Source organism: Salvia miltiorrhiza, chromosome 3, assembly GCF_028751815.1.
Source record: "Salvia miltiorrhiza cultivar Shanhuang (shh) chromosome 3, IMPLAD_Smil_shh, whole genome shotgun sequence".
Taxonomy (NCBI): Eukaryota; Viridiplantae; Streptophyta; class Magnoliopsida; order Lamiales; family Lamiaceae; genus Salvia; species Salvia miltiorrhiza.
The window spans coordinates 29,716,667-29,740,526 of NC_080389.1; the positions used below are offsets into that span (position 1 = coordinate 29,716,667).

General features: G+C 44.0%; 2 protein-coding genes across 2 annotated transcripts; both read left to right on the forward strand.

The window, feature by feature from the left end:
* The first annotated feature begins 360 nt into the window (after nucleotides 1-360).
* LOC131018628 (uncharacterized) lies at nucleotides 361-1,857 on the forward strand. The gene has a single exon (XM_057947343.1). The coding sequence runs from the start codon at nucleotides 361-363 to the stop codon at nucleotides 1,855-1,857; it is 1,497 nt and encodes a 498-aa protein (XP_057803326.1).
* A 20,867-nt stretch (nucleotides 1,858-22,724) lies between these two features.
* Nucleotides 22,725-23,354, forward strand: LOC131018629 (uncharacterized). Its single transcript, XM_057947345.1, has one exon. It carries the CDS (start codon nucleotides 22,725-22,727, stop codon nucleotides 23,352-23,354), a length of 630 nt encoding a protein of 209 aa, XP_057803328.1.
* Nucleotides 23,355-23,860: the final 506 nt, after the last annotated feature.

Below are 23,860 nucleotides of genomic sequence, written 5' to 3' on the forward strand. Positions count from 1 at the left end.
CGAGTGTTAATTCATGTTAGTGATTCGAACCCAAGTCAGAATTATTTTGTTATTTGATTTATCTCCTTTGTTATTTCAGTTTAGGTTGGATACCCGTTCTGCGCATAAGCACATTGTGGTCAGAACACTGCAGAAAACAAAACCTTTTTAGTGACACCCTTGCAGGAGAAGTTACTGCTCAGTTCCCTGTGGATTCGACTCTGGACTTACCGCTAGCTAGTCTAGTTGTGGGTACATGATTATTTATTTTCACAAAGCTCAAACGATAGCTTCGTCAAATTGGCGCCGTTGCCGGGGAACTGAGAGCGCTAGTAATTTCTTTTGTGATTTTTTGTGTGAGTTTTGCCTTCACGTTTGTGTATGCGTCGTACCAGGAGTGCAGGTAATGAAGATCTTTTGTTCCACGAGGAAATTGAAAGAATTTCTCGAGAGAACAACGCTGCTAGACGCAGGGCAGAACAAGAGGCACAGGCAAGAGAGAGACAGTTAGAAGCAGAGAGACAAATCGAAGCGGAGAGAGAGATGGCAGAAAATCCGGAAGGGCAGAATGACAACGCCAACAAGACTCTCCGAGACATGATGTTTCCGAACAACTTGAACCTCCGGCCATCAGCCATAGTACTGCCGGAGATCACTGGAAATTGGGAGCTGAAGCATACTCTTATCCAGATTTTGCCCAAGTACAGTGATATGCCCGGAGAGGACCCTCAAAGACATCTCCAAGACTTTGAGATGGCATGTGGAACAGTGCGAACCGCTAGTCAAGCACTTGGCGAATACATCCGACTCCTCATTTTTCCGTTCTCTCTGTCAGAAGGAGCGAGAGAGTGGTTGTATGATTTGCCCGAAGGAAGCATTCGGACCTGGCAGGAGTTGCAGAGCAAGTTTTTGGAAAAATACTTCCCAGCTGCCCGGATCCAAAATCTGAGGACTCGAATAAGCAATATAAAGATGGGATCGGCAGAAGTCCTATATGAGTACCGGGGAAGGTTCAAGCAGATGCTGGCCAAATGCCCACAGTACCAAATACCGGATCATGATCTTATTAGGTATTTTGTGGGAGGACTCCGAAGGCAAGATAGGCAATGGTTACACGCTGCATGTGGAGGATCAATCTTAAACAAATCTGCAGCGGAAGCTTTCAAGCTCATAGCCGACATGGCAGAGGAATCGAGAGATGAAGAAGGGACTATAGTCAGAACCACTACGGTGCCGGCTCCTACTGCCCAAGACGATAAGTTGGACAAGCTTTGCAACATGTTCGAGAAGTTTATGACGAACCAAGGAGCAACCAATCAAGGAATTCCCAACATTCGGAAGCCTGTGAAGGCATGTCAGCTTTGCATGGCGACTTCACATGCAACCGATGAATGTCCACAACTTTTCGAAGATGAAGAGCTTAATGCTATTGGGCAACAGCCAGGAGGAAACAACGGAGGGCAAAACCAGAAACCTTTTGAGCCCTACAGGCAGCAGTACAACAATCAAGGATGGAGGCAACATGAGAACCTTAGGTACGGCAACAACAACTATTTGGGGCCAAACCAAGGGCAGACGAGTAATCGACCGCAATACTCGCAACAACCGCAACAGGCAAGAGGATCCTCCCTATCAGAGCTCGTGCATCAAATGGCTCAGCAACAAGTGAAGTTCCAGAGTGGGACCGAAAAGTTCATAATGGAGACAAGAGGAGGAATGCAGAATGTGAACTCCCAACTATCACATCTTGCCCAAGCAGTCGCCAGACTTGAAAGCAAACAAGGGACACTCCCGTCCCAAGTGGAAGTGAAGAAGGTGAATGCCATGACGCTCAGAGGGGGAAAGGAGTTGCCCGAAGTTGTGAAAGAGAAAAACTAAGAAAAGCTGGAGATCAACGAGCAAGTCAGAATGGGATCAGCAGATGAGGAAGAATTTGCCCGAGAGAAAGAGGCAAAGCGGAAGGCGACAGAGAAGGGAAAAGAGAAATCAAGCCAGACCGAGCCCATACTTCCTTTCCCAGGCAGAGCAGCCAAGGAACAAGAAAAGGAAGAGCTAACCGAACTGGTCAAAATCTTCAAGAAGGTGGAGGTCAATATGCCCCTTTTGGTCGCATTACGCTCTATGCCCAGATGTGCGAAATTTCTCAAGGAACTCTGCACTAGGAAAGTCAAATACACTGATGATGCGAAATTTCAAGTGGGAGAATCTGTATCCGCGGTTTTACAACGAGATATGCCCATAAAGTGTGGAGATCCTGGCATGTTCTACATTCCATGTGTAATAGGAACCATGAAAGTGGAGAAGGCGATGCTCGATTTAGGGGCATCCATCAACGTTATGCCCTTATCCATGTACCAGGACCTGGAGATAGGACCGCTGAAGCCCACCCGAGTGGTGATCCAACTGGCAGACCGATCAAGTGTCTACCCAGAGGGGATATTGGAAGACGTGCTGGTCAAAGTGGAGGAACTCATCTTTCCAGTGGATTTTTATATTCTCGACATGGGGAAGTCGAAAGCACGAGATCCAGTAATGCTTTTGGGCAGGCCGTTTCTAAAGACTGCCAGGTTTCGCATAGATTGTGATACGGGAAAGCTAACATGTCAGTTTGAAGGGGAAACGGTGACCTTCGACATATACAATGCCATGAAGCATCCAACCGATACAGAGATGGTGAAAAGTGTCGACATGATCGAGAAGGTTGTTGAGGAGGTTTTGCCCATAACAGCATTCAAGGAGCCATATGACATAATAATCCAGAATGGTATAACCGAGGAGGACTTGCAAGAGAAGCAATTGCAAGAGGCGGTGAAGGTACTTAATGCATGGAGCGAAGAGGTCAACTATACTGAGGCGCTGAAAATCCCAACCTTGAAGGAGGAAGACCGACTGGTGCCTTCGATCCAAAGGTCACCCAAGCTCGAGCTGAAGTCTCTGCCCAAACACCTCAAGTATATCTTCTTGGGCGAGGATGACACTTTGCCCGTAATCATCAACTCAGAGTTGACACTTGAAGACGAGAACAGAGTCAAGATGACTTTGGGGAAGTACAAGGAGGCAATTGGATGGACCCTAGCCGACATTAAGGGCATAAGCCCTACCGTATGCATGCACCACATATTACTAGAGGAAGATGCAGTTCCAGTCAGAGACCCCCAGAGGAAACTGAATCCAGCCATGAAGGAAGTAGTGATGAAAGAAATACTCAAACTATTGGATTTGGGCATAATATACCCAGTATCCGATAGCAGGTGGGTAAGCCCAGTGCACGTTGTGCCCAAGAAGTCGGGCATACAAGTGGTGGAAAATGAATTCCGAGAATTGATTGCTACAAGGTTGCAGACCGGCTGGAGGGTGTGTATTGATTACCGCAAGCTCAACCAGAAGACGAGGAAGGATCACTTCCCTTTGCCCTTCATCGATGAGATGTTGGAAAGACTTGCGGGGAATCAATATTTTTGCTTTCTAGATGGATACTCAGGCTACATGCAGATTTGGGTCGCGGAAGAGGACCAGGGCAAAACGACATTCACTTGCCCTTTTGGGACGTTTGCCTACCGGAGGATGCCATTTGGGCTATGCAACGCCCCGGGCACATTCCAAAGATGCATGATGAGCATATTCTCGGATCTCCTTGAGAATTGCATCGAAGTCTTCATGGATGATTTCACGGTGTATGGGAAAACCTTCGACTCGTGCTTAGCCAATCTGGAGAAGGTGCTGCAAAGGTGCGTGGACAAGAGCTTGGTGTTGAACTATGAGAAGTGCCACTTTATGGTCAGAGAAGGGATTGTGCTCGGACATGTGATATCAGGCAGAGGAATAGAGGTGGACAAAGCAAAAATTGAAATCATCGCCAAACTACCATACCCAACGAACATCAAGCAGTTACGAGGATTCCTTGGGCATGCTGGATTCTACAGGAGGTTCGTGAAGGACTTTGCAAAGATTGCCCAACCTATGACAAGGCTGCAACAAAACGAAGTGGAGTGGAATTTTGATGAGGATTGCAAGGAGGCGTTCCAAATCTTGAAGAACAATCTAATCTCCGCACCCATAATACAACCCCCTGACTGGGGAATGCCTTTTGAGGTGATGTGCGACGCCAGTGGATATGCCATAGGGGCAGTTCTTGGGCAGAAGCGGGGAAAGGAGAGTCACGTCATCTATTATGCCTCAAAGACATTGAATGGAGCCCAAGTCAATTATTCCACGACGGAGAAGGAGATGTTGGCAGTGGTGTTCGCCTTTGAAAATTCAGATCTTACCTGCTTGGAGGAAAGACCACAGTCTACACCGATCATGCGGCCCTGAAGTACCTTCTGGCCAAGAAGGAATCTAAACCCAGGCTGATTCAATGGGTTCTGCTACTACAAGAGTTCGACGTGGAAATAAAGGACAAGGCTGGAGCACAGAACCAAGTGGCCGATCATCTAAGCAGGATCATAAGGAAGGAAGAAGGGGAACCAATCAAGGAGATGTTCCCGGATGAACAACTGCTCCATGCCCAAGGAGGAAGAGAAGATCCATGGTACGCAGATTTGTGCAATTACCTTTGCTCTGGGTATATACCCCCTGGGGACACTTATGCCCAGAAGAAGAAATTGGCCAAAGACAGCAGAGAATACATTTGGGACGAACCGTACATGTGGAAGCAATGCGGGGATCAAATGCTTCGGAGATGTATCCCACAAGAGGAGCAAGGAAGCATCCTAGAATTCTGCCATTCGAAAGAGTGTGGGGGACACTTTGGGCATAAGAGGACTGCAGCCAAGGTTCTGGAGTGTGGTTTTTATTGGCCAACTATCTTTAAGGACAGCTACACCATCTGCAAGAATTGCCCACAATGCCAGCGAGAAGGGAACATAACCAGGAGGAATGAAATGCCCATGATGCCCATTATGCCCGTGGAAATCTTTGACATTTGGGGAATGGACTTCATGGGACCCCTTCCCAGCTCGAGAGGAAACTTGTACATCCTACTTTTAGTGGATTATGTCTCCAAGTGGGTGGAGGCAAAAGCATCCCCAACGAATGACTCAAAGGTAGTGGTGAATTTCTTGAAGACTAACATTTTTTGCAGGTTTGGTGTGCCCAGAGCAATCATCAGCGACCAAGGATCCCACTTCTGCAATTTCTTGGTCGAAAACTTGTGCAAAAAGTATGGAGTCCAACATCGAGTCTCGACAACCTACCACCCACAAGCCAATGGGCAGGCTGAACTCTCGAATCGCATTATCAAAACGATTTTGCGAAAAACCGTTGGCCCCACAGGGAAGTACTGGAGTCTTAAGCTGGAAGATGCCTTATGGGCATATCGGACTACATACAAAACTCCATTCGGGATGTCACCATATCGAATGGTGTATGGCAAGAGGTGTCATTTACCGGTGGAATTGGAGCACAAGGCTTTCTGGGCAGTGAACAAAGTGAACTATGATTGGGACAAGGCAGGGCAAGCGAGGAAGCTAGAGATCCAAGAGCTCGAAGAAATCAGGAGGGAGGCATATGACAATGCTGTTCTCTACAAGGAAAGAATGAAAAAGAGCCATGATGCCTTTATCACAAGCAAGCAATTCAGCTATGGGCAAGAGGTCCTACTGTACCAGACACGGTTCAAATTTGCACAAGGCAAGCTGAGTACAAAGTGGACCGGCCCATTCGTGGTGAAGACCCAATTCCCAAATGGAGCCGTGGAGATTGGGAACCCAAAATCAGGGAAAGTGTTCAAGGTTAATGGACAAAGGCTGAAGGCCTATTATGGGCACAAGCCCGACGCTGGGGAAGAACTGGATCTTGACCCAGCCACAAGCACCTCGGATTAATTGGAAGGTATCACGTCATGCCCAGGACGATAAATAGGGCACTGGCCAGGAGGTAACCTGGTATTTCCGTTTAGTTTTTTTTTTTATTTTGTTTCGTTTTTCGTTATTGTTTGCCCAGGAACTCGGTTATGCCCACAGCTGTGGGCGAATTTTAGTTTCCCGCCTTCGCGGAAGTGTGAATGTGTTTTGCAGAGACAGGGGAGGAGTTATGGGCAAAGGACAGTCGATTGGAGAAGCAATGATTCCAGGGCAAAAGGGGGCTCTCGGGCAGAATGCGGCCGAAACCGCTAGACGCACGTCACATTAAGTGACAGTTGTCAGCCCTTATACCCCCCAAAAACCCTAAAACCTCTACCCACGATGTCACTCTACCCTAACTAGCCAACTTCCCATAATCACCACCCCCTTTCTCGGCCTTTCGAATACAAAACCACCATCAGCCACCATGGTATCCACCAGACCCAAAAATAAACTTAGAAGCATACCCCACGGAACAAAAATCGATCTCACCGGAGAAAACCCCTCACCGTCAAAACCAAAAGCACCGAAGAAAGCCCCACATAAAGAACCACTTCCGATGGAAACCACACTTACTCCCTCATCCAAAACGCTAGCGCGAACCGAGAGCCCCTCACCGGTAGACGAACATGCCATTGAGCAACTCACGGCAAAAATCGACGTCCCTACTCTCGGCGCCGGAGACCAGCATGTAGTTGAAGGAGAGGGCAAGGCAACCCCAGACAAGGCGAAGGAAAGCGAGGGAGAGCCGTCCAAGAAGAAGCGCACCCCCACTGCCAAGAAGAGGAAGAAGCCGACGGCCGAGAAATCGGCCACGCCGGCCGAAGAATCATCCAATGAAAGAAACGAACCCTCTGGTTCGGTGATGCAGAGCGAAGAACAGGGAGAGTCCGGCGAGGAACAAGAAGAAACTCCGGCAAAGAGGAGGAAGAAGGTGTTAGACCCAAACCCAATCCGAATGATAAAGGGAGAACCAGCATCTGCACCGAAGAGCAAGAAGAAGGCGGAGAAAGGGATTGCTAAGCCCAAGATCCCGGATATGGACGCACTGAAGCCTCTGGGCATAGTAGACAAGGTGAAGGAGTATTTCAACAACATCGGATGGAAGGAATTCTTGGATTGGCCCGGGCACGCATACGAGGAGGTGGTGAGGGAAGTGTTTGATTCGGTACAAGTGGACATCAACCAAGCTTACGGTCCTTTGGGCATGAGTTTCTCCATGAATGGGGAGACCAGAGATATGTCCGTGAATGAGCTCAACCAAAATCTGGGGATGATTAAGCTTAAGGACCTGCAGAAGAAGGACTACAAAGAAGCGAAGAGAGGAATCCCCACCTTTACTGCACAAGAGTGGGATGAAATGTGGGCAGAAATAGGAGATGGAGGCCAGTTCAGAACCCAGAAGGTGAAAGGGCATATGATTCGCGACTCAGCCTTGAGGGTTTGCTATGTCCAAGAATCGACATTCTCTCATACTCCCTCTTCGGCAAAATCGACAGCGGAAATGCTATGTCCAAGAAGGATCTCTACATCCTGTGGGCAATGCACAGCGGGGTGAGGCTCAACTTTGGGGCCTTTCTGATTGAGCACATCGATTCCATAATCAGCAAGCCTAATCAGAGGCTTTCCTGCATTCAATTCACCACCGCTTTTGCCAAGGTGAATGAGATTGAGATTGAGGAGGGGAACACCAAAATTGAACCGGAGAAGCTGAACATCGAAGCCCTGATCCGCATGAAGGACGTCAGAATGGATCGGGGTGTTGCCAGATTTATCAATCCAGCCGAGAGAGAACTTTCAGCGGCCGAAGGCCAAGGCCCCGCTGTAGAAAAAGGGAAAGAAAAGGTGGAGGAACCAGAGTCGGAAGATGAAGGAGATCAGCTGGATAGAATTAAGAACAGGATAATCGAGACCCAGGAAGCACTGGCAGCAACCCAGAAGGCCCTCCTGGCCTTTTTCAAACATCAGGGGTTCAGGTACCCACCTGCACCTGCTCCTTGAATTCTACCCTCCCTAGGATGTTAGTTTTTAGTTTGTTTTGTTTTGTTGCGTCTTTGTTTTTTTTTGTTCTGTTTGATCGTTTGAGTTTGTGTTTTCTGTTTTTTGTTCGTTTAGTTTGTTTTTTAGTTTGTGTTTTCCTTGACCCCCTCTACACACCCACTTTGCCCAAAGCAAAGTGTGTGTGTGGGGGGGGCCAAGACGTCTGTTGTTGCTTTACCGGGTAATCCTTGTTCTCGCACCCTTTGCCTTAAGGCAAAGTGTGTGAGTGGGAGGGAAGACCCGGTATCTTTTTATGTTTTAAAGTTTGTGTCAAGCATGCTGTACAATCGAGGTTACTCAGTTGTGATGTTTTGAAAGTGCAATTTTGTGAGTGAGATTATGCAAACTTTGTGTCGTATGTAGTTGAGGACGATGGATAGGGAATTGGGCATACCTTGTGAGGATTTGAGCTTTTAAATTGGTACTTTATGCCAAAACAATTTTTTCTTTCATTGTGTGAATTTTGACATCTTGATTAAGGGTGATGCTAGAACTTGCCTTGATTCTTGGTCGAACCCTGTGTACATAGTCTAGGTGCGTTGAATGATTTAGGCAAATTCTTTGTTTAGCCCACTGAGCCAAATTGACAAACCCTGAATCTATCACTTGCAGCCCCTTTTGAGCTTAATAATTCTTTTGAATTCACTTATAAATTTGCCTAGATTTGAGCCGTCCCGGTCAAAACTGAACTTAAGGGCAAAAGGAAGGGAGAATAGTGTAATGGATCCTATGGGCAGGACTAGTACAAAGAAAGTGCAAAATGGGAAATCTAAATCCCAAAACAGAGAAAAGTCCAGAAAAAGAAAAAAGAAATAAAAATGGGGAAGGAGAAAAAGAAAAGAAAAAAAAGAGGACGAATAAAGGGAAGAATGTGCTTAGGCCCGTAAGAATAGGCAAGGATCTAAAAAAAAATTCTGAGAAGTCTGTGCCAGAATGAAGTTCAGTATGACCTTAGCCTCGTACCAAAAATTCTCACCTCATGCCTCAAGCCACATTACAACCCATGAAAGACCTAATGAGATGCGCCTAGAACTTTGACTAAAGGGGAAGACATTAGAAGATAGGCAAGCTTATGGTCAGAACCCAATCAAGATGTCCGGAGTGTAAACACGAGCCTAAACACTTGAGAGAAAGAGTGAAAGGGGAGGAACATCCTTATGCCCACAACCCGATCTAGACTCAACTAATGGCAATTTTGATTATTTGATCAAGCTACTTGTTGTTTCTTTTGATCTTCATTTTACTGTTGGGCTTAGAGAGTATAGTATGCTGTTTGTTTTCATTTTTCCTTTATGTTTTGTGTGTCTTTTTCGTTCGTGTCTGGTCCTTGGGCAAAATCATGCATGCACGCTTGAGGACAATCGTGTTTAAAGTGTGTGCGTGTGATGAGCCCAGGTTTGTGCTCTATTTTTGTGTTTGTTTTAAGTCTAGATCGAGTCTTTTTCCTTGTGTTTCTGTCGTTTGGTCGCCTGGGAGGGCGTAGTTCAATGGCAGGACCAGCTTGTGGGAAAGAGGAGCCAAAATGCCGGAGAAGAGAAATGCCAGAGGATTCAAGGGGACTAGAGAAGAGAAGAGCCAGAGCGGAGGTGATTCATCTGGAAGCCAGAGCGGAGGTGATTCCTCTGACCGCCAGCGGGGAAGCGATTCCTCTGACCGCTAGCGCAGAGAAGTCGGCATCGCCAGAGAAATCATCCGAGCAGCGAAATCATCCGACCAGAGGGATCATCCGAGCAGCGGAATCCTCCGAGCAGCGAGATCATCCGAGCAGAAGAATTCTCCGAAGCACTCCAGGGGTCGAAAGCGCTGTCACCTCTCGTGAAAGAGGTATGTGCCAGAAGCAAAGGGATTTTGGAGGCAAGATTTTCCCTTATGCCCATAAGTACCGCACGAGAGCTGGCAGGCAAGAGAAGGAAGAAAGGCAAGAGAAGATGGAGGCACAACAGACGGGCGAGGAAGGATTGCAAGTGGGAGTCCGAGAAAGGCGGAAGGCGGCAGCTATCCAAAAGAGACCGATAAGGCCAAACCACAACCTTATCCAAAAGGAAACATATCTTCACGAAGATTAGGTCTGAAAAAGGATACGCATCTCCATGCTTGCATGGATTCGGCCGCAAGTCATGGGCTGGGCCTTCGAACCCTAATGACTCCTATAAATACCCGAAGAGCTTCACAAGCCAAGTGTGCAAAAATTCCGTCTTGTTGTGCATTATTTGAGAATTGGAGCTAGTCCAGGCTGTGGGCATTTTTCTCGTACTTTACCGTTTTATGTTTTGCACGGCACTTTCGGCCGTAGGTACTTTCATTTTCATTTAAGTCATTTCAATTTCAGTTATGTTTTCCTTTACATCTTTTGTTTGTGTCATTTACTTTATGTTCGGCTAAGTTTCTATTCTGATTTGGGGTAAGATGATCTAAGCATGAATGAATAAACTCGAGAGGTCTAATTTGAGCATAACAACTATATGAACATATTCCCGATACACTAGGTTTGATTCCAATAAGACTTTAACAACTTGGTTAATTAATTGATCACTAGTTAACTAGGGAGTTTTGGTCACAAGTAATACTTTGGGTATAAGGCGAGTTGCCATCGACCTCCAAAATAGTACAACTGGTGTTGGAGCCGTGACTGCTGTGAAATATCGGCGTAAGAGTCAAGTGGGTCTATCTAGTTCTTAAAGCATTCTGGGCAAAGCACAACTAGCGATAGGCCATCGCAGAGAGCGTGGATGTTGTCCGGGGTAGTTGATTTCCATTAGCTGACCACCCTTCTAAGGAATCATAAAATGAAAGGATAGATTGGGCAAGGGGTTTGTTGTGTGCGTGACGAGTGACAATAGGGGCACAACAATTCTTATGCCTATAACCACTGGTATGCGAATATAGTGATTAATCTTTGCACCAATGATCGAGTGTTAATTCATGTTAGTGATTCGAACCCAAGTCAGAATTATTTTGTTATTTGATTGATCTCCTTTGTTATTTCAGTTTAGGTTGGATACCCATTCTGCCCATAAGCACATTGTGGTCAGAACACTGCAGAAAACAAAACCTTTTTAGTGACACCCTTGCAGGAGAAGTTACTGCTCAGTTCCCTGTGGATTCGACTCTGGACTTACCGCTAGCTAGTCTAGTTGTGGGCACAGGATTATTTATTTGCACAAAGCTCAAACGACAGCTTCGTCACGGCCGCGCCCTTGGACCGCGTGCGCCCCCAGATTTTGCTGACTTTGTCGCGCGGGTTCGACGCGCGGGCGCACGCCTGGGCCGCGCGGTCTGGGCGTTCGACTCCTTCAAATTTTTTTGTTTTTACCTGCAAAATGCAGCAACGCAACACAAACGAACAAAAGCAAAAATGAGACTAAAGCAACAAAATAAAAGAAAAACTCACAAACATTGGGTTGCCTCCCAATAAGCGCTATTTTAACATCGATAGCTCGACGCTTCACGACTCAACAATTATGAAGATCGATGACGTCCATCGTGTGGACTTGATCCGGGCTATAGTGAGCCTTCACTCGCTGCCCATTCACTCGAAACGGCTCACCTCCTTCTTTGCTCAACTCAATCGTTCCATTAGGGAAAACTTGGGAGATGGTGAACGGTCCCGACCACTTTAACTTCAACTTTCCCGGAAACAGACGAAGACGGGAATTGAATAACAGGACTTGGTCTCCCGCGGCAAACTCTCTCTTGAGGATCATCTTGTCATGAAATCTTTTTGTCCTCTCCTTGTAAATGCTTGAGTTTTCAAAAGCTTGATCATGAAATTCTTCCAAAGCATTCAAGTGTAGCATCCTCTCTTTTCCAGCCGAGTGAAAGTCCAAATTCAACTTCTTCACCGCCCAAAAAGCTTTGTGGGTAAACTCCACCGGTAAGTGACACGACTTTCCAAACACCAATTGATATGGAGACATATCTAAAGGAGTTTTGTATGCCGTGCGATATGCCCAAAGAGCGTCATCTAGCAATATCGCCCAATCCTTGCGACCTCCATTCACAGTCTTTTCCAAAACCTGCTTAATCTCATGGTTGGCTAGCTCGGTTTGTCCATTCGCTTGAGAATGATACGTCGTGGTGACACGATGGTTTTCTTCATTCCTCTTCAACAAGTTCTCCAACCATCGATTGCAGAAGTGTGATCCCCCATCACTTACTAAGGCTCGCGGCGCTCCATATCTTGACAAGATGTATTTTTGCAGAAATTGGGGATAGCCTCGACCCATCTCGACACATACTCTATTGCCAAAAGGATGTATTGGTTCCCGTAGGATGAAGGAAACGGACCCATAAAATTGATCCCCCATACGTCGAATAACTCAACCTCCACCACGCTTGTCAAAGGCATCTCATGCCTTTTAGAAATACCACCCATACGTTGGCAACGATCACAACGAGACACGAAAGCGTGGGCATCTTTAAAGATGGAGGGCCAATAAAAACCACTTTGTAGGACTTTGAAAGCGGTTCTATTGGCTCCAAAATGGCCTCCACTCGGTGATGAATGACATTGAGTGAGGATCGGTCCCCACTCCTCTTCTGGCACACAACGATGAATCACCATGGCGGCGCCTCGTCGGTAAATAAACGGTTTCTCCCACATGTAGAATTTCACATCATGATAGAATTTCTTCTTCTTATAGTTACTCAAATCCTTAGGTGGAGGATATTTGGCGGCCAGGAAATTCACATAGCCGGCATACCATGGTGTAGTCGAGCTCATCTGGGAATGTCTCCTTGATTGGAACTTGAAGTTCCTCTCCTTCCACCGGATTCTCTAGGCGAGAGAGATGATCGGCAACCACATTCTCACAACCACGATGATCCCGAATCTCTATATCGAACTCTTACAGCAATAGGATCCACCGAATGAGTCGTGGCTTGGCATCCTTCTTATCAAAGAGAAATCGGATGGCTGCGTGATCGATGTACACAATTGATTTCATCCCGATCAAGTATGCGCGGAACTTGTCAAAAGCATAAACAACTGCTAACATCTCCTTCTCGGTCACCGTGTAGTTCGCCTGAGCTTTATCCAAAGTCCGGCTGGCATAATAAATGACGCGAAAAATCTTGTCCCTTTTCTGACCCAACGCAGCTCCAATAGCAATATCACTGGCATCACACATCAACTCGAATGGCTGCGTCCAATCCGGCACAATCAAAACAGGAGCTGTGACTAAGGCTTTCTTCAAAGTCTCAAACGCAGCTGTGCAAGCATCATCAAAACAGAACTTGACATCTTTCTCCAACAGCTGACTCAACGGCTTAACAACCTTTGAGAAGTCCTTGATGAAGCGGAGGTAGAATCCGGCATGACCCAAAAAACTACGCACCGCTCTATCATTTGTTGGTGGCGGGAGCTTCTCTATGGCAACAATCTTGGCTCGATCAACCTCCAAACCTGCAGCTGAAACTTTATGGCCAAGAACAATGCCTTCTCGCACCATAAAATGGCACTTCTCCCAATTAAGCACCAAGTTAGTTTCCTCACAACGAGCAAGCACAACAGATAAATTCTCTAGACAATGATCAAAGGAACTACCAAACACAGAGAAATCATCCATGAAAACTTCCATCACACTCTCAATCAGATCATGGAAAATAACCATCATGCATCTTTGGAACGTAGCAGGAGCATTACACAAACCAAAAGACATGCGACGATAAGCAAAAATCCCATATGGGCAAGTAAAAGCAGTCTTGTCTTGGTCTTCCGGAGCAATCATAGTTTGATTGTACCTAAAATAACCATCAAGAAAACAATAAAACTCATACACAGCCAATCTATCAAGCATCTGATCAATGAAGGGAAGGGGAAAATGGACTTTCCTAGTAGCAGCATTCAACATGCGATAATCTATGCAGACTCTCCAACCAGTAACCACACGTGTAACAATCATCTCATCGGACTCACCCTTCACAACAGTCATCCCCCCTTTCTTAGACACCACTTGGGTAGGACTTACCCACTCACTATCAGATATAGCATATATAATCCCAACATCAAGCAATTTCAACACTTCTTTCCTAACGACTTCTTGCATAATAGGATTCAAGCGCCTGTGAGGTTGCGCTCTAGGCCTAGCATCATCATCAAGCAAAATCATATGCATGCAGACACTTGGGCTAATCCCTTTCAAATCAGAGATCGACCAACCAATAGCAGACTTATGCTTTCTCAACACACGCAACAAAGAATCCAATTCAAAAGGAGTAAGATAAGCTGATACAATTACCGGATACGTCTCACCATCACCTAGGAAGGCGTATCTCAAGTGATCCGGCAACGGATTCAACTCAAGCTTTGGGGCGGTCCCCTTTTCCTCCTCCATCTTTTTCTTCTCCTCCTCGGTGCGCAGATCTAGAAATCGTCCTCTCCTATGTGCAATCTCTGCTACACTCTCCAATGCACTACAACACTCAAATAGCTCATCAGAAAACAAATGCATATCAAGAGGAAAATCGAAATCAGTAGAGAAAATGAAATGAGAGATGCAAGCCTCAAGAGGGTTGCCAAGACCCTTCCATGAAGACGGTGTGTCGTAGGAATCAACTAGGCTTAACAACTTGCACTCCTCCATGTCAATGTCTTCCTTCTCATCATAAAACTTCAGAGCTCGATATATGGAGAAAGTGTGACTCTCATCATTCACTCTCAAAGTGAGCTCCCCATTAGCCACATCTATCAAGGCTCTCCCTGTGGCCAGGAACGGTCTTCCTAGGATCAACGGGATGGTCTTGTCCTCCTCAAAATCCAACACCACAAAATTAGCAGGGAATATGAACTCATTGACCTTCACCAACACGTCTTCCACTATCCCCCGTGGATATGTCACCGACCTATCTGCCATCTGCAACGCAATCGACGTCGGCTTTATCTCTCCAATAGCCAACCGCTGGAAAATAGATAAGGGCATGAGATTAATGGTTGCCCCCAAATCGCAGAGCGCCTTCCCAAACTACTGGCCTCCAATGATGCAGGAAATACTGAAGCTGCCTGGATCTTTAAGCTTGGCTGGGAGCTTCTTCTGCAAGATTGCACTGCACTCCTCATTGAGATTCACCGTCTCAAACTCTCCTAACCTCTTCTTTCTCGAGATGATGTCCTTCAAGAATTTTGCATACTGTGGCATCTCCTGCAACGCCTCCACCAATAGAAGATTGATGTGCAACTTCTTGAAGATCTCTAAAAACTTGGAGAACTGCTGTTTCACCCTCTCTTCAAGTCACTGTTGCTGGCGAAGTAGTCTTCTGCTTTTCATTCATCTTTTTGCCAGAAACCTCAACAGTGACGACCTCAGCTTTTTTCTCATCAACCGGCGACACGATCTCATCCTCAGGCATCTTGGGTCCCTCATAAGTAGTCCCACTCCTCAAATTGATTGCCTTGCAATGCTCCTTGGGATTAACTGTTGTATTGCTCGGAAACTGACCTTGTTGGTGTAGATTTGTAAAAGCATTGGCTAGTTGACCCAATTGGGTCTCGAACATCTTCATCTGGGTCCCCACAACAGTAGCATTGGACTCCAATTTTTCCATCCTCTCGTCGGATTTGGACATGAACTTGATTAGTAACTCCTCAATATTCGGTTTCTTCTCTTCATTTATTACTCCATTGGTAACCGAGAAGCCTGGTGGAGGTTGAATTGCATTGTTGGGATTCCCATATGACAAATTCGGGTGTGAGCGACCTCCCTGCTGATAATATTGTCCTCTGTTGTAGCCACTCTGCTGTCCACGCTGAAAGTTCCCAAATTTTCTTCCATGAATGAAGTTGGCGTCTTCTACGCCTGCCGGATCCTCCACAACTGGTTCAGGAATTCCCATAGACATCGCTGAAATTTTTTGAGTTCAGCTCTGCCAGCTGAGTCGAGATCAACGCCAGGGGATCTGAGCTGGATGCTGCAGCGACTTTCTTCAGCTGCACCCTCTCGGACGGCCATTGGTAGCTGGTAGCCGCCATACTTTCTATGATCTCCATTGCTTCCGAGCTTTCCTTCTTGAGTAGGGAGCCTTCAGCTGCTGTGTCCATAAACATCCTCGTACGCTCTCCGCAAGCATTGTAGAACATGACGACTAAAGTCCCTTCATCAAAGCCATGGGACGGGCACTTCCTCAATTTCTCTTGATATCGTTCCCATGTTTCTGCTAACGATTCACCTTCAAATTGCTGAAATTGAATGATATCCATCTTCAGCTTCAAAGTGAGACCAGGAGGGTGAAACTTTCACAGAAATAGGTGTGCCACCTCTTCCCATGCAGGATTGGCACCTAATTGCAGAGTGTGGTACCATGACTTAGCCTTGTCCCGCAGTGAAAAGAGGAATAGACGAAGGCGAATGATATCATCTGCTACGCCGTTCATCTTTATAGTACTGCACAACTCCAGAAATTGTCTTAAGTGCACGTTGGGATCCTCCACGGCACTACCTCCATATTGGTTCTATTGTACCATGGTAATCAGCCCAGTCCTTAGCTCGAAATTATTTGCGTTGACTCTGGGCGGCCCTTGGTACTGGTACAGTGGAGTAAATGCCTCATCAATAGGCGGCTGTTTCTGCTCAGCAACATTTTTCTGAGCATCCATCAACGCCTGCAACTGCTCTCTCAGGGCACGGACTTCCTCCGCAGTAGCCATTGTGTTGAGTGCGGCTTTAGTTTTCTGGTTATTGATAAGGCGGAGCGAAACTTCAAGTTCCGGATCAAAATCTACTAAAGGTAAATTTTTAGATCTTGTGTTCATATACCACCTAAACAATCCACCAGTTTCAAATTAGAACCACAGGAAAGAAGTAAATACGTAAATAAATAACAGAAATAAAAATCCCGAGTAGTATCAAACAATTAACAGAATAGTACTGATAAAAATCAATCCCCGGAAACGGCGCCAAAAACTTGTTCGCTATTTTATTTAACACGCCGCAAGTGTACGAGTGCAATTGTGTATAGTGGTAAACAAGGTCGAATCCACAGAGACTGATTTAACCAATTCCTATCCTAAATTATAATCATCTATCTGGATAACCGGAATTTAGAGTTTTGGTTTTGAAAACAAAATAAAATAAATAAAAATTGAAAAGAAAAGAAGTCAAGCTGTAAGAAATAGGAGTAACAGACAAGAGAGAATTTCCCAAGGCAAAGGTTTCAACAGATTTTCCTAACTAACATGTTCAATTCAATTAATAAGATGATTCCTAAGGCAATCTCTAAGCTAGTTCATAACCACTCCCGTGGCATACAAACCGTTGATTACATGCAAGGTTACCATCCCTGGATCACACGTCTAACATGTAACTCCTAAAAGTTCCTAGGATTAACGCCCTCACAATTATCAACTCCCTTTAGAATTAAAATAACTGTGTTTGATGTTCTTAGTTCAGGTAATAATTATCATCTCCCGATCTCAAATTAAAACCTATGATTATGCTAAATTGGTGATCAAGCAATAAAGCAAACAATTAAAACAAGAACATAAAAAGGAATAACAATCTCAATTAATTGAATCAAACAGTTAGAAATTTAAATCATGTCTACTGTCGCAGCCCGATTCCGACACTAGTAATAGCGGGGATCGAGTATCGATACGACTATTTTAAAGGAATAAAAGACAAGATGTATAGGTCAAACATCAAGCGGAAGCTCACATCAAAAGGTGTTAAGAAAATCATCATAAATGAATCCAAGGGTAAAATCGTCAACATCGTTATATCTTTTTGATTATCAGGAATTTCACGAACAAAAACAAAACGGGTATAGCTCATTTTTCATAATGAAGAATAATATGCAGAGTATCGCAGCAAAAGGCGAATCGATTATATGTATGAAGACATATAACCGTGAGTGTATTGCTTGATTTTCAAAGGAAATTAAGTATCTTAAACATCAAACTCTATTTAACATAACTTCATATCAAAACTCTATCGACAAAACAGACATACGATAGAGAAAGAAAACGTCAACCCGAAACATTCTCCACCAGCACCGCACCATACTCTCCCTCCGCTTCTCCTGCACGTTTAGAAATACATGCAGGGCGTGAGTACATAAATACTTAGTGGACATATCGCCGAAAAACAAAGCTTCTCATAGAGCTATAAATTGAACTTGCCACAATTCAGCAATACACAGGAATTATATCTTAAAAGAACCTGTGCAAGCAGTTTTAACCATAAACATCATAATTAAGTGTCTGCAGACAAGTACTCGACATGTATGTACCACATCTACAACTCTTCATCACCATCAAGGTACTGAGAAGTAGGCCTCCTTCTCAAGCACCGTGACTGGCCGACCCGAAGACGGCTCACAGTCACCTCAGTGTACACTAGCCCTGGCAAGATAGCTATCAACTAACTGCCTAGGACCCGATCGTCTCATCTCAACTCATCAGTAGAGGGTAAACATACAAGCTCAACATTATCATAAAAATATTGGCAAGTCAATAATTCTCAAACATCATCATAATCTCAAAACATCAAAACATCTCATAATTTCATCATTATTTAAAACAATTTAGAAAAGCTCTTAAACTGTATATTCAAAATAATGCCCACCTGAAGACCTTACTCAAAATCTCCCGTCAAAGTGGAGTTACTTACTTCCTTGCTCTTCTCTTGTCTTCAGGGATCATCATCATCATCGAAAGTTCATGTCATAAAATGAATCTCGATTAGAACTCATTGACTAATTCTCAGGCTTTATCTCATACTCTATCTCATATTCTATCCCTTTACTCAACTCTATATAAACTCTCCACTCATCTCACATCCTCAAGTTCAAGGATAGGTTTCAAGAAATCATGGCACTAAGTTTCGATTTATCTCTCATATAAGGTTCGTCTAATCTCATTCAAACATATAGGCAACACAATCACATAAGGCACATAAGAAATCACAAACAAACATCATCAAAACATGCTCTGTTTTTACACTGACCCAATTTCAAAATTTAAACTGTTCTGACTCCGACATCTCCTGGACTCGAGACTCATACCAAAAGAAAGGACTACGAGTCTAGTTTCATTTAAAAAAAAGTAGAATCGAAAACTCCAAGTGGTTTGAGAGATATGACGTTTTTACCATGATCTACCGTTTCTGGCAGTTTTGTGTAACCGAAAGTTACAATTTTTGAAAAATAGTAAACGTTGTCAAACTGGGCTAAACTTTGGTGTATATCTAGCTAACACAATAAGGTTGATACCATAAAAATTTTGAAAGCTAGATCACATAGGAAGCTACTGAAATGAATGACTTTTTCCCCTGTTTTCTGAAATTCTCGGTAATAATGCACAGTTTAGGTTTTGCATTTTAAAGAAATATCAAACGAAGTTGAAATGACTTGAAATTTTACCAGGGTACTCAAGACTCATGTAGAGACTTGCTATAAAACTTTCAAAGATATTTGACATCGACAAACCGTCGATCACAGTAGGTCAGTAAGGCCTACGAAATTTCTCCAAAATCTCATCTCAAACTCTTTATATGCTCAACCACATCAAAACGATCGAGCGATTCAAAAAAAATATACTCAACCTCGACTCTTCTCATCTCATATCATTCTCGAACATCAACTCAAAGCAAAAGCAAATCTTACTTTAACTCAATTAAATTCCCATGGCAAACCATAGTCAATATCCTCAACATATACTTATTTCATGCTCAAGATTATATATATACTTAAATCATTTCACACAATTAATCACATAGATTTATTAATCACCCTAGTTTTTATTAAACTAAAACTTTTGAAATACCACTAATCATGTATAACCTATTGATCAAATCATAGATCTAACATCCTAGGTTACCAATTAGCACAAATCAACATCATAAAACAAGATCCCATATAGATACACATATATGTCATCTTCTTCCTCAACTAACACTTTCATTTTTCACTTCTCAACCTCAAGCTTCAATCTCATCCATTATTAATCATCTAGATCATCTCATAAACTCAAATCCATCATCATATAACTCAAGCCAATTCAAGAAAATAAACAACAAAATTCGTAGGGTTTCAAGCCCCTAATTTTCGAAAATTTCCTAGGAATAAGTTTGGTGATTTTCTAGCTCAATCATGATCATATACTCATTCACATATCATTAATATGATCAAATAAATAATCTAAGATCACTTACTCAAGGATTTAAAAGGTGATCAAGACTTTGCTCCAACTTTGATCTTAGCTCTAGCTTCTTGAATTTGATGAGATATGATAGTGTTTGATTGGATTGGATGGTGGATTATCTCATAGTAGTGTTTGATGAAGCTTCTCTAAGCTTTCTTCAATGGACATCAATGGAGGAAAAGAGAGTATAGAGAGAGAGAGGGGAGGCCGAGAATGGGGAAGAGAAGGGAGGGGGTGTGCGTGAGTTATTTGTAGAATTAGGATAATGACTTGCTCAAGAATTTAATCCCACTTGAATCAAAGTGTTATCCCAACATTTTCACTTTATAATAAATGCTAATTAAAGCATGTCCCCCTTAACTCCTACCTCCTAATCCACTTGCCATTTAAGATAATGAGCATGTGGTAAAAACAAAATATCTCAAGTGTAGTATTAGTGGAATTAATACACTCGATCTCGATCTCAAATACTCGATCCCAGCTCTGCCACCAGAGCAGAGCAGAGCTAAAAGACTCGGCCAGAGCAGAGCTGGAAACTCGCCAGAGCAGAGCTGGAAACTCGCTAGGGCAGAGCTAAAACTCGCCAGAGCAGAGCTAACTGACTCGGCAGAGCAGAGCTCACTGACTCGGCAGAGCAGAGCTCCCTGACTCGGCCAGAGCAGAGCTAACTGACTCGGCCAGAGCAGAGCTAACTGACTCGGCAGAGCAGAGCTAACTGACTCGGCAGAGCAGAGCTAACTGACTCGGCAGAGCAGAGCTGACTGACTCGGCCAGAGCAGAGCTAACTGACTCAGCTAGAGCAGAGCTGATTGTCTCGGCAGAGCAGAGCTTGATTTCAGCTCTGTCACCAGAGCTGAGCTCGGGTTTTCAGCTCTGTCGTCAGAGCAGAGCAGAGCTCGGCTCAACATCAGCTCTGCTTCCAGAGCAGAGCTCGGTTTTCAGCTCTGCCTCCAGAGCAGAGCTCAGCTACGCTTGAGCTGCTACAATTTTATCGAAAGGAAAGGAATTTTTAACCTCATCAAAAATACAATAGCTCAAACTATTGGAATATCTCATCTCATCATAAACTTATTTATATATATCTCAGTAAAATATTTCTCATAAAAAAAACTAATATGCAAAATAATAATAGCTGTATGCCATTTCCCGATTAAAAAATAATCTCGTTCTCCAAAATCTCGAAAATAAACCGTGTTAAGATAACACAAAACAAATCACACTCATATCATCGTAAACAAATAGTCACGTAGAAAATCACTCAAATCATCTCAGATAAAACACGGATACAAATCTTATTAAAGCAATCAGCAATCATCTCTCAGATCGACTCTCCCTTCTATAGGGTTTCTCACTCACTTATCTCAACTCTATTCTTCTTCAGATGTTCCTATTTGCAATAGGACAATTAATCTCACAGATACCTCTGTATCCGTCATCGGAAAAAATAACTTATGCTCTTTTCTCAATTCAATCAGCATCTCTATCTTCATCATTGATTCTATCAGACTCATATCTCCATCTAGAATAATAACTCGTCTCATCAAAATAATGTAACTCTAATACTCAATATTTCTATTTATCATCATAACTCTATCTCATCTTAATTATAATCTCATATCTCAGTACCGTAGTACTCTCTGTAGTGTCTCGACACTACTACTACTCATAAAAGTACGGGGTGTTACATCTACTCCCTAAACCCTGGGAAAAAGAATTCTAGCCACACATAGACATATGACTAGAAATCAATATCTCAAAAATACAAATAAGCATTCAACAATGAAAAACTGTAGTAAAGTTGAAGATCTTCAATCTTGCTCTTGCTCCGTCTCTCACAGCTCTCCAAAGAATGTAGAAAATGATAAAAAGTTCCTTGGAATAAGCTATTGGGTGGTATTTATATGCCCTAGGTATTACTCCAAAATAGCGCTTTTAGTGAAAATCCGGAAAATTGGGCAGAAATCGGCGCCTTGCGCGGCCTACTCGCGCGGCCGCATGGCGGGACCGCGCGAGCTCGCGCGGCCGCGTGCCTGGCCCGCGTGAGCTGTGCAGAACTTCTATCCTTGTCGCACGGCCGTGGCATGCGGCCGCATGCTCGGACCGCGTGACCTCCCGTCGTGCCTCCTCGCGTGTGGCCGCGTGTCCTCCGACACGCGGACTTCCCGACACCCGTTCTTGCTCATCCGATGCCCGATTTGAGCCCCGTTCGCTCCTATGGACTCGTCTCTTCACGTGCTTCATTATACTTCATCCAAAAACTTCACAAATCGAGTTCAAGAGCCTACAAAAACAATACGAGCACGGACGAGTAGTCTATTCCATAAAATTTAACAATTCAAACCAAAGACACTCAAGAACTCAATGAAAACACCTAAAAGACTATGAATAAACGCGACAAAGGAGAGGAAAAATGCATGTAGATCAACAACGAGAAAAGAGGGATAAGGAAATTCGAATCCACACCGGATATCGAAGACGCCCTCTACAACCAAGAACTGATACCGGTATATCAGTTCGAAGATATATCCTCTGATGAGAGTATATACGAGCAAGAAGAAGTCTTGTGTTCTGAAGATTCGGATATGACTGATGGATCATCCGGAGATGAGTCAGACTAAGGAGGACGAGGTTATCCACTTTCAAAAGGAGGATCATGAGGGATATGCCATTCCCTGATCCCGCAAGAAAAGGTGGTAGAAAAACTTGTGACAAAACTTAAGAACAAAACCATGGATATACAAACATTCCAAGGGTTTTCAAAAGGAAGATTGGATCAAGTTCTACAAAGCTTGAGTCCATTCAAAAGGAAGCATCATGTCTTCTTCGGTACAACGAGTCAGGAGTTGGCGCTTCCAATAGAAATAATGAACAACCAAGTAGAGATCCAATTAATTCCAGCCGAAGATGTGCGGAGGGATCTCTCAGAAATGAAGCCAAAAGTCGCTAGAACGATGAAATGGATTCATATCAGAGCAATCCAGTTGGTAATCAAGTCATCACTTTCACCAGGGACAGATACACAATTTGATGTTACAATTTGTGACAAGAGGATTACAAATCCAAGAGATGCAATGCAGGGAGCCTTCTCAGGTAATCTCTACGCCAAGAAGATTGTAACCGAATTATACCCACAAATTGCTTATAATCATCAAGATTCAGCCTTCAGTCGAGCCCTGACACTTTACCAGGACTACAAGAGGAAGGATCTATTGACAGGAGGAAATAGGCCGTACTCGATTACATATCAAGTATCATATGCCTTATCAAATTCCCACCACACGGATTTATTTCTGGGGAAGAATTTTATTGAAGTCCCAGAAGTATTCAAAGAAGTAGCCAAGACAATTAGCCCTGACTGAGTTGAAATTCCCAAAATAAGGGAAATTGACATCCAAGTTGGAGATAAGCAGGTGCTGAAACATAATCAAAGTCTCAGATTGGGAGCACCGAGGCTATCGTTCCAAGGAGATAGGTTGACCTCAAGGCCTTTAGAAAAAAGTTTCTCTCATTCCTACAAGAGAAAGGCGATCCAGGAAACACCAGCTCAAGGCGTAAGAGTGAAACTCAAATGCCCCGAAGGATGGAGAAGTGTTTCCACAAAAGTTTGATACAACCGAAAGAAAAAATTAGTTTCCTTGCAACACGTTGTACTATTTGGAAAATCCAGAAAGAAATCGATATATCGGATTTTTGGAGATTGGAGGCTTTGAAATCCAGGTCAAGGGCAAATCAAGGGCAAAGCTGGACAAGAAGCTGACGTCCTGATTTTAGGATGAAATTTCCTTGACAATTATCAACCATGGTCAAGGAAAGTAAGTGGGGTGGAGATCACAATCGGCGAAAAGAGGTTGTTGATCCAATGACG